At 43.6% G+C, this 12,280-nt stretch overlaps 1 protein-coding gene across 1 annotated transcript; it reads right to left on the reverse strand.

Annotated features, from left to right (window-relative positions):
* Window positions 1–10,179: 10,179 nt before the first annotated feature.
* LOC120247256 (cationic amino acid transporter 3-like) lies at window positions 10,180–11,961 on the reverse strand. The gene has a single exon (XM_039255099.1). It carries the CDS (start codon window positions 11,959–11,961, stop codon window positions 10,180–10,182), a length of 1,782 nt encoding a protein of 593 aa, XP_039111030.1.
* Window positions 11,962–12,280: the final 319 nt, after the last annotated feature.

Below are 12,280 nucleotides of genomic sequence, written 5' to 3' on the forward strand. Positions count from 1 at the left end.
TAATGCAAACTGTTAGAAGATATACCTCCTGCTTCAGGCACAGCAAGCCCAGCTTGGACAAAGACTTGGCTGTTTGACTTCAAAGGATATGTAGGTACCACAATTTCAAAGTGCCTGTCCGTTTCCAATGTTGAGAAGTGTGTCTTGTATATGCCCTGAGCAGATCAAATGAAGTATAATTCTTCCTTCTCCAACAATCATCTCTTCAAAACAGAGCAATGTGAGTCCTCTAGGCACAATTCTGGACTATGGATCAGAGAGGTAGAAAGGTAGGGTTCCTCTTGAAGGAGAAGTACAGCCTTTACCCTTGTGCAGGATACCACTTACAGAGAAGCTGGTCCCAATGGGGTTGGTGAAGGTGAAGAGAGGTAAGGGTTACAACTTCAATTAGAGAAACTTATGGCAATCTCAATAAGACCTTTTCAACAGTCTAAGGTGTCCCTCAGCATGACCAAGGAGGACAAGGTCTTTGTGATGAGGGGAACCATTACCAAAATGCGTTATGCCAACAGGAAGCAGGGCTCAGGAAAGGGTTAGTTGGTGTAAAAGCTCCAGGAACAAGTCTCAGATTCTTCTTACCCACTCCCAAGCCTTTCTTAATGTAACCACTCCTCTATAAGAGGCAGAAACTAATGCTACCAATTTGTGCCATGATGAAGGGAGCAGAAAAGTAATCAAAGGAGATCCTGGTAATGAAAGAACTACCTGAGCCTGCCAGGAGATTGGCAGACTCTGTGCTCCTCACAGCCTTGGTTGTCTTCAGCCTTGGAGCATGGATCTAAGAACAACCAAGGCGGGTCTCAAAAGTCACTCAGGGGATATCTTCCCCCTTCCCCAAAGCCAAAAGCCCTGAACAGCTCCCTCAAGAAGTACAGAGCCCAGAACCCACTGAGACTGAGATGAGAGGTAAAAGGGAGTCTCTGTGACAGCAATTTGCCTCTGTGTACTTCTTTCTCCATCTCTTCCCCAGCTTCTCACATCCTGGGGCATTATTTCAGAGGCCTGTACCTTGATCTGTCTCCAAGTCTCTAATAAGATCAAAGCTCCTAACACCTGTTTTGCTTGCCGACTTTTAGGCTAGAGAAGAGGGGGCAGGGTCCATCCTGAGGCAAGGGGAGGACCTTGACTTCCCCACTTCCCAAGGCAGAGGGGAGGTTGGGAAGTTGGACCAAAGAAACTAAACCTAAGGTTGGGTTGACAAAAACGCCCCCTGGTGGGAAGGCTGCTATTCTCATTCTGTTATTGATTTTATTATTATTGCTCTCCAGGTTGTAAATTAAATTAACTCAAATAATAGCACGATAAATATACTAGAGTGACCACAAAAGTCTTTTTCCTAACCTCCCTGCTTAAAGAAAATTCCTTGTTATTCTTTATCACAAGATCTTGTTTATTTCCTTTGAGTGTTTATCACAATCTGTACTTATTTGAACATTTGTTTTCTTGTTTATTGTCTATTTCCCACTAGGAAAACTCTATATTTGATTGAGAGAAAGAATGAATCATGAATACATCAACAAAATGGGAATAAATCTATGGGTGGGATAAAAGTTTCCTAATAATATGATCTATACCTGAAAGTATCATGTCCTTTTATCAACAATAATATCCTTAATCAATACTCTTAATGCCCCTATTCTACATCTCTACCCATGGCCTTTTTCCCCTGCAACTGTATATCATGCACAAAATTTATTTAACAATTCTTTAGCTCTGTGTTAAGCACTACAGAGAGAATATAAAAATATACAGGGCACAGTCACCCCATTCCAGAAGCTTACAGTTGAGTGGGGGAGAAAGGGAAGACACCTGGTAACTAGCACGGAAGACAGTGTGCAGAAAGACCGACACAAAGAGTGGAGGACATCAGGGAAATAAATTGCTTCTGATGCAGATTATCCAGGAAGGCTTGAGCAGGAGGTAACATTTAAACTGGACCATGATGGGGCTGCCTGGGTGGCTCAGTCAATTAAGCATCTGACTTCAGCTCAGGTCATGATCTCATGGTTCATGGCTTCAAGCCCCACATCAGGCTCTGTGAGGATGGCTTAGAGTCTGAAGCCTTCAGATTCTGTGTGTGTCTCTTTCTATCCCTCCTCCGTTCATGCTCTGTCTCTCTCTCTCTCTCTGAAAACAAATAAATAAAACATTTTTTTAAAGTTTAAACTAGACCATGATGATTGTGTAGGATTCAATAGTCAGAAGTTGGGGGATGGAATTCCAAGAAAAAGACATAGCTACTGGGAAGGATTTCTTGACTGTGGGCATCATTTGATATTGAATTCTATTTATCATTAGAGAATGAAATGCAAGGACCAATGAAATTTAAGATAAAACTGAAGAAGTTAGAGACTTTGAACAGAAAAGACAGGAGCCAGGACCTAGGTCCCAGTTTGGGTTCTATTTATCCCCACTTGTCTTGCATCTGATCTTATTTAAGGGGTATACGGTTCAAATGGGACAAGGTACCCATTATGCCTCCATCTATATGTCTCTCATCTCCTCTCTCCCCCCACTGAGTTCTTTATTAACAATGAAATGATTTCTTAATCTCATTACTGAGAAGAGCACAAAGCACAGAAAAGCATATGCTGCACAAATTAAGTTAGATAATTTGCATACCTGGAGAAAGGGAGAAACCCCCTCCTCCTCTTCCTATCTCCATAGTCAATCTTCCTCGATCTTCTGATGTTCTATGTCAATAAATATCTATATGTACTCCCTCTCTGGACAAGAGATGCTGTTAAATGTCAAACGTAAAGTAAACTTTGTCATAAAAATCCCTCATAAAAAAATCTCCCAACTACTGGCATTGGAAGCTGGAGGAGGGGAGTTCCTGTGCTGTGTTTGCCTTTGAACCATGTGCCGCTCATCCCACCTCCTGCTTCCAGGAGCTTTTCTTCAAGTTTTCTAAAGAAGTAAACAGAGACATTCAATTCCTCTTACCATGGCTGCTTCTGTCAAAGCTCATTGCTTTCTATGAAATTAGTTTCACAAATGACTAGTTTCTCACAATCTCAATCCTCGATTCCTTAATTAGTATAATTTTTAGTTCTCCTTTTTCTGGGATGGCTCAAATAGAAAGTCCCACTTGGAAGCAAAGTAGTAAATGAAATGACTCCTCTTAGTACCTTCCATGAGGGGGTTCTAGGAGAAGGGGGGTGGTTATGTGGGTGGTATACACACAGGGCAGCTGTGTATTAGGCTAGAAAGTAAGAGACAGGAGGGGATTGCCTTGCAGCTGCTGTTTCTCTTTCTCTACAAACCTCCTCTGATTATAGCAGATTTATAGGGGCCCCAAAGCAGCCCAGCATCTTAGCCATAAACTTCCCAGAAAGAAAACTCATTGAGGTTCCCTTGAGAGGTGATGAAAATAAATATCAGGGTTTGGTACAAACACATCAACCAGGGCCAGGGGTGGAAGGCAGCCAGTTCCTTATAGCTGGTTTAACTCCTTCAGGATTTGTACACACACACACACACACACACACACACACACACACACACGCCCCGTACCCAAAAAGTCTAACAAATATGTTCATGTTTATAGACCTACTGAGATAAACGTAACCCACTCCTTGGTGCATATTTCCACTCAGATTCAAACACTTATGTCCATATAGTAGGCACACACACATGACTTTCAATGAGTTGCTTTATGAACATAATACACGCAGCCTCTCCCCCTTCCCAAGCTCCTGACTGCAGGGTGGAGCACAGTGAAGGTGAATGAGAGAATGTCTGAGTAGAAGCTTGTATGTGTCACTAAGTTTGTCTCTGACTACATGCCACAAAACAAATAGAAATTGTTTTTTCATTATTCGTTATTTGGAAATATCTACTGTCTTTCAATTACCTCTATGCCATCAAGTTTCAATGGTCATCTATCCCTTACTAAGCCGCTACTCCGTGCAGACTACAGGTTAGGGGTTAGCAGCAAGAGCTTTTCTCAAACTTGGTACAAATCCTAGCATTACGACTCACTTTGCACAAATGCCTTAACCTCTCTGAGCCTTAGATTCAACTTTTGTAAAATGAAGAGAACAAGACTCACCTCACTGAACTTATGTACTAAAAAGGTGATGACAGAAAGTATTTGAAACAAAGTATAAGGCATAGTACTCAGCACATGATAGCTATTATTTTCATCATCATTCTGTGGGCACTGGAGATATAAAGAAGTATTATGCTAAGCAAAATAAGTCAGGCAGAGAAAAACAAATATCATATGATTTCACTCATATGTGGAACTTAAGAAACACAACAGATGAACATAGGGGAAGGGAAGGAAAAATAAGATAAAAACAGAGAGGGAGGCAAATCATAAGAGACTCTTAAATATAGAGAACAAACTGAGGATTGCTGGAACTAATACTTACTATATGTTAACTAAATTGCATTTAAATTAAAAACAAATAGGGGCGCCTGGGTGGCTCAGTCAGTTAAGCGTCCAACTTAGGCTTAGGTCNAAAAACAGAGAGGGAGGCAAATCATAAGAGACTCTTAAATATAGAGAACAAACTGAGGATTGCTGGAAGGGAGGTGGGGGAGGTGGGGGGGGGATGGGCTAAATGGGAGATGGGCATTAAGGAGTGCACTTGTTGGGATGAGCCCTGGGTGTTAGATGTAAGTGATGAATCACTGGGTTCTACTCCTGAAACTGATACTACACTGTATGTTACCTAACTTGAATTTAAATAAATATTAAAAAAAAAAAAACAAGTTAAACATAAAAGAAATGCTCTTTTCCCCTACTAGTTTTTTAAATCTCATCAATGAAACAAGATAAATGCCTGGAGAGTGGAAGGGCATGGAAACCTAAAACTCTTCTTTGAGCCCTAAAATGCAACTTATTCTCCTAAATCCAAGCCTTGTTTTAAAAAATTTAGCAGATTTTAATGCTCTAGTTAGATTGCTTTTTTCTTCTGTCATTCATCCTTCCCATGCAACACTGCCTTACATACCCCGCACATCCACCTCAGCCTCTCATTTAAGGAGTTGACTGGAGAATTCTTGGGATAAAAAAAGATAGTGAGGGTTCATTCTGTGCATTTCCCTGATTCTGGGCAAGAGCCCATCTGAGGCATTCCAAACCCAAGTGACACAGCCAGAGAGACTGCACCTTCCCATCTCTCCTGGTCACCCTCTAATCTCAGAAAAATTTTCCTTATGTTCAATCTCAATCTATTTTCCTGGAGCATTGACCTCTCCTTATCACTCATTCTGGTTGGGGGTGAGGTACACAAACCCTCAAAAGCTTAAGAAAATTCTCAAATGCCCACAAGATAACATTGTTCTGTTGCCTATTGCCCTAGATCTCTGGAATTATAGGTCTCATGTATTTTGCTATTAACCCATTAAAAATCATCAAAAGATCCCTTTAAAATAATTAATTTGGTCCCTAGCAGGGTATAACCCCTTATCCAGTCATCTAGTCTCTCCTTAAACTTTTGAAAGATGAAAATATCTTTGAGACATGAAAATACCATGATAATATCCTAACTGCCATGACAGTTAAGAACTCCTATTTCAATCCCTCCAACCCCCATAGTCTCTGCAATTAGTACCACCAAATTATCACTCATTTGATTAAGGGACAGTACAACCCTGAGGCGCGGCATGACTAATATGACCTCCCCAGTCTCTTTCAGGCCATCATATGAAGTAGGGGAAACAAAATTGGCAGCAGTCATGACCCACGCAATGCTTGCCCCAGGGGAGACCCTGAGGACCAGGCAGACTCCAGCGTGGGCACGGCAAGGCATTTTCCCAAAGTGGGCAGAGTGCCAAACCCTGGCATAGTGACTGGCGTGGGAGGCCTGGAGACAGGAGGGGAGCCAGGGCCCACACTTCTCCCTCTCCCCCAAGTTCAATTTCCCCAGCCTAGGCCCCTCCTCTTAAGCTCTCAGTTCCAAAGTTTTCAGGCCCTCTATAGTGCTCATGTGAGGACAGACACCTTTCATCGATCATCTATCTAAGTCCAGTGCTTCTCAAACCAGAAGGAGCATACAAATCACCTGTGAGCTTGTTAAAAATGCAGATTCTGGGGCGCCTCGGTGGCTCAGTCAGTTAAGCGTCCGACTTTGGCTCAGGTCATGATCTCATGGTTCATGGGTTCGAGCCCCGCATCGGGCTCTGTGCTAAAAACTGGCTCAGAGCCTGGAGCCTGCTTCGGATTCTGTAACTCCCTCTCTCTCTGACCCTCCCCTGAGCACGCTGACTCTCTCTCTCTCTTTCAGAAATTAAAAAAAAAAATGCAGGCTCGGATTCAAGAGGTCTGGGTTGGAGCCTAAGATTCTGCATTTTTAACAAGCTGTCAGGTGACACACTGGTGATCCACGGACCATACTTTGAAGAGCAAGGATCTAGATGACTATAGTAGTTTCTACAACTGTCTCCCAGGAAGAATCTGTCTATCTATATCCTTCTGTCTATCCTCCAGATGGCAGTGAGAATCATATCTCATCCCTTCCTGATTCAGAAATCTAATTCCATGGCATAATATACAATATAAACCTGGTTCACAAATTCCCTTCAAATGTGAAAAAAACACATTCTTTCATGACTATTAAAGGTCCGTGTAGCCTAAAATTACTGTCCCATTTCTTTTCCAGCTCATCTATCCCTCTTGTATTTCCCAAATTTCTCCATAGGCATCCTCCTCCAGGAAGTGTCTCCTGGCCCACATCTCTTTTCTCAGTTTCTTTTTTTTTTTTTTTAATGTTTTATTTATTTCTAGGAGAGAGAGAGAGAGAGAGACAGCGTGAGCAGGGGAGGGTCAGAGAGAGAGGGAGTCACAGACTCTGAAACAAGCTCCAGGCTCTGAGCTGGCAGTCAGCACAGAGCTCAACGCGGGGCTCGAACCCATGAACCGTGAGATCATGACCTAAGTGAAAGTCGGACGCTTAACCGACTAAGCCACCCAGGCGCCCCTCTTTTCTCAGTTTCTACTCATACCTTCCCTTCCAAAGTCATGATGCCTCAGTCCTTATCTGGTCCCTAATTCTTCCCATTTCAGCCCAATGCTTCACCCCATGCAGTATAAATTCTCTCCCCCCAAAGAATCTTAGATGATCCCACAAGGTTTTTGCAACAGTCTCTCAATAAAGGCAACTAAAAGAGTTGGTAAGTAAATGGGTAATCTCCCTCCAGCAGGCTTCCCTGGAGTCAACTGCTCCCTGTTGCAAATATGAGAAATTCCACAAGTCAGATAGTAGCTTCCTATCCCCCTCTCCCAGGGCAGGCCCCATACATAAATAGAAAAACACTAGCTCTTCTATTCCAAAGCATAGAACTTTGACTGCTTCAAGAAAGATGCCTGTTCTGCCCACGCTGGAGTCAGTCTAGACTTCAGGGATTCTGTGGAGTCAGGTAGAATGGGTTGGGTCTTCTATCAATTTCACTACTTCCTGCCCCTCCTCAAATCCCATGGGAATAAATGGAGAGGGACCAGAGGAGGTCAGTTCAGGCATTCTCCTGCCCCAGGGCTGTATTTTCCCTATTGCTCTTTGAATGAACAACAGTATTCTTTCTACTGAGTCTAGAGGAAGGAGAGAACTGGGTCCTGTCCCCCCCGCCCCCCCCGCCCCGCCTTGCCCTGAGCAAGATTCCACTGTGATGGAACAGACAGGACAGGACAGTCACCAGAACTCAGCCATAGCCAAACAAAGGCAAAAGTAGAAGTGCCTGAGCACAGTTCTAGATGCTGGGTTCTGAATGGAGAGAAATGCCATTTGTCAAGGAGACTGTCCTAGGAGATAGTTTTAAAGGGGTGGCACAGTGTTAGCATGAAAGGAAGGAGAATTTTCCATACCAAAGACAGGTATAAGGCTCAATTCAGTTTAACATGAAACGTTCATTCTGTGCCTGGCCCCCAGGTGGATGCTCTGGGGGAGTGAACAGGATACACTCCTTACCTACGACCTACAATCTAGGGAGGAAAATAAAGACACACAGAGAACTGTGGTATTTTATTTTTTTATTTCAGCTTTAGTAAGGAGGTATAATTGACATACAAAATTGTAAAGATACGTAAGATGGACATTGTGGTGACTTGATATACACATATATTATGAAACGATTCACTATGATTTCCCCACTGTGAAAGGATTAACAATGGTACTTGAATCTAAATGTTTCATTAAATGAAGGTATATGTTAAAAGGGTGACTTTGTTCCCTTCACTTCATCTTTACATGTGGAAGGGCTTCAGCAAGAGCTTTGGTTTTCAACGTGTGGTTCCTGGACCAGCAGTGTCAGCATCACCTGGACCTTGTTAGAAGTTCCTGACCCTCCCTACCCAGACCTACTAAATTCCAAACACTGCAGCAGGGACCAGCAATCTGTTTTCACAAGCCCTTCAGGTGAGGTGACACCCACTGAAGTTTCAGAACCACTGAGCAGAGTACTATTCCTAGCCTCTCTCCACATGCTCTTCTCTTACTGCGACTGATTAGTGAGTTGAAGAGACAGCACTGAGCATGCCCAGCTCAGCCTCTTCCAGTTTTTTTGTCAGTTTTCTTTTTTTATCCAAAGATGACCTGCCCACAGGACACATGCATTCAACCTGCTCATACATGAGAAAAATCTAACAAAAGCAGGCTTTCTACTGTGGTGGATAGCAGGGAGTTCTCCACACTACTTATGATGAGGAGTGAGTCTAATTTAGTGATGCTGTATTAGCAGGCCAATTAGGCTGCAGATCTAAAGCGGAAGGTTTAACCGTCTGTCTCTGTATCTTGATTACCAATTGGTTCTAAACATAGCACGGGGGACATGGGGTGTTATTTATTGCACCTCTACTGCTCCAACAGTGGGCTGTCGTGAAAAGTGGACAGGATACAGGTTCAGACTTCGTGCAGTAGAGAGACTTAGTTGAGAGAATAACGGGACAGAAAAAAAAAAAGAGGAAATCCTTGAATTTTTTAACTAAGTGGAACTTTAGAAATGATCTGTTCTGGGGCGCCTGGGTGGCTTAGTCGGTTAAGCATCCGACTTTCGCTTAGGTCATGATCTCGCGGTTCGTGGGTTCGAGCCCCGCGTCGGGCTCTGTGCTGACTGCCAGCTCAGAGCCTGGAGCCTGTTTCAGTCTGACTCCCTCTCCCTCTGCCCCTCTACCTGCCTTGTGCACTCTCAATAATAATAATAATAATATATTCTAGCTCTATCCATGTCATCACAAATGGCAAAATTTCATTCTCTTTTACGGATGAGTAATATCCCATTGTGTGTGTGTGTGTATGTGTGTGTGTGTGTATCACATCTTTATTTGTTCATCTATCATTGGACACTTGGATTGCTTCCATATTCAGGCTATTGTAAATAACACTGCAATAAACATAGGGGTGCATATATCTTTTCAAATTAGTGGAAGTGAAAAGTTTTGCACAGCAAAGGAAATCATCAACAAAACAAAAAGGCAACCTACTGAATGGAAGAAGATATTCACAAATGATATATCCAGTGAAGGGTTACCATCCAAAATACATAAAGAACTTATACAATTCAACACCAAAAAAAACAAATAATCCAATTTAAAAATGGGCAGAGGACCTGAATTGACATTTCTCCAAAGAAGACATACAGACGTCCAACAAACACATGAAAAGATGCTCCGCATCACTAATTAGCAGGGAAATGTAATTGAAAACTACAATGAGTTATCACTTTACACCCGTCAGAATGGCTAAAACCAAAAGACAAAAGATAACAAGTGTTGGTGAGGATGTGGAGAGAAAGGAACCATCATGTACTGTTGGTGGCTGTTGATGCAGCCACTATTAGGCCAGTATGGAGATTCCTCAAAAAAATTAAAAATAGGATTATCCTATGATCCAGTAATTCCACTACTGGATATTTACCCGAATAAAATGAAAATGAAAACACTCTTTCTAGTTTCTTTTAATAATAACTTCTTAAAGCCAGTAAGCAGTTACAGACACAATTGAAAAACAGATAAGTTAAAAAAAATTTTTTTAAAGATGAGAAAGAGCAAAGACACATCCTTGACAATACATACAGAGCTCTATTAGTGTTTCCCCACCAATATCCCATGGATGTTGTGCTCAAGAGTACCCTCCATTATTGTGCAAGGAAACCAGACAGCATCCACATGTGAGGATGTAAAATCGAATATGTACTGGCACTGCAGAGTTCAAGGTCTACAGTTCTGTTCCTAACTTATGTGGGGTTAATCCTGCATGCATGGTGGATCCCATAGCCAAAGTAGATAGCAAACCCAATCAGCATCCAGACACCAAATAGGGCCCAGGTGCCAAGTGGCAGCTGCATCATAAGGTAAACATTCATAAAGATGCTCATTATTGGGAGGAAAGGCAGAGCGGGTACCTTAAAGTAAAGGAGAGTTGGGCTCTGTGGCTGTCTCCAGATGACCCCAGTGATCCCAGTGATGAGCACCAGGAGCAGCACAACCACTGTAATCAACAGTGGGTTTCCCAAAAGCTGTAGAACTGGCCACTGGACCAGCACCAGGCAAAGAAGAAGGAGCAGCAGAGCAAGCAATGAGAAGCAAACATAGACAACCCGGCCAGAGAGTGGAGTGGGGATGGAGCTGCCTGGACAAAATAGTCCCCACAGAGTCAGCTTCTCTGCTGCAGGCCCATTCTCCTCCTGTGCCTCTGCTTCATTTTCTTCATCATTCAACTCGGGCTGATACCTGACAATGAGAATACAAATAGCCACCAGGGAGTAAGTAAGCAGGGTCCCAAATGACATGAGGTCCACAAGATCAGTGAGTCTAAAGAGAGATGTCATTAACGCTGTAACAATGCCCGAGACCACAGTGGCCACAATGGGGATGCTTGTTTTGGAGTCTATCCTGGCAAGAACACTGAAAAGGAGGCCATCATCTGCCATCACGAAGGTCATCCAACGAAGGAGGAACATAGAGTCCAAGATCCTGGTAGAAAGAGCACAGAGGGCTCCAATAGCCACGACATAGCGGGCAGGGGCCCAGCCAATATAGAGAAATGCCTCAGGCAAGGGGCTCCCAGGTTGAAGCTTGTAGTAAGGCACCATAAGCGTAAGTGCCGAAGAGACCCCAAAATACATCAAAAAGCAGACGAACACTGAAATCACAGTGCCCATCGGGACAGAACGCTGGAGATTTTGGGCTTCTTCGGCAATGGTAACAATACTGTCGAAACCAGTAAAGGCATAGAAACAGGTAGCTGCTCCACGGAGAATCCCCTGGAAGCCAAAAGGCACAAATCCTCCATGGCCCAGAGAGCCTAATGGAGAAGTGTCATTGAGTCTAAACATGGTCATTACGTAGTCCTCTTCCGTAAGCTGCCAGTTGTGCAGTTTCCCCTTAAGGAAGCCAGAGATGATGACAAAACCAAGAACCAAAACATTCACCACTGTGAACACTGTAGTAACCAGGACAAACTCACTAGCCCTGAGAGCCAGCAATCCGGTGAGCAGCAACACCAGGCCCATGGCAAAGAAGTCTGGATATTCTGCAAGGACATGGGGAACATTCAGTGGGATGCTCTCATGCAAGGTCTGAGAGATCTGGTTCCCAATCAGGTTGTCAAAAGCTAAGCTCCAGGCCCGGGCCACACTGGCTGCACCAGTAGCATAAGAGAGGATGAGGTTCCAGCCAGTGATGAAAGCCCAGAGTTCACCTACAGTGACATAGTTGTATAGATACGCAGAAGCACAATGGGGAACCCGGGCGCTAAACTCTGCATAGCACAGAGCAGCCAACATAGAAGATAGGGCAGCCACTAAAAAGCAGACCACAATGGATGGTCCTGCTTTATCAATGGCCACCTCACCAGCCAGGACATACACACCTGCACCCACTGTGTTGACCACACCCAAGGCTACTATATCCAGAGTGCTTAGCCTTCCAGCAGTGGAAATCTTAACCACGTATTGCTCCAGCGTATGTCTACGTGCCAACTTTTGACCATAACTGCGAAGTGCCTGATACAGCATTCTAGCTGGAATTGAAGAGGGTTCTAGGATCAGAGTGCTGTAGCAAGCCCAGGGCAGAGTCTCAGATTGGCTTCAGTGAGGCTGAGTTAAGCTGAATTGGGTTGAGGCTGCCGAGTTCGGGTGCTCAGGCTTCAGAGCTGCTGCTTCGTATTTCATCTTACGTGTTCTATCCCTTCATAATGCCTAAGACGTAGTAAACAATAAATATTTACTGAACCCATATTCAACCAACCAACCAAAGCTCAGAAGTCACATGTCACCTGTTGCAGCCCAAAATCACAGAAACTGACACCAAAGGACATTACAGAAAAATCAGCCC

This window comes from Hyaena hyaena, unplaced genomic scaffold, assembly GCF_003009895.1.
Source record: "Hyaena hyaena isolate Hyena2069 unplaced genomic scaffold, ASM300989v1 scaffold_510, whole genome shotgun sequence".
Lineage (NCBI taxonomy): Eukaryota > Metazoa > Chordata > Mammalia > Carnivora > Hyaenidae > Hyaena > Hyaena hyaena.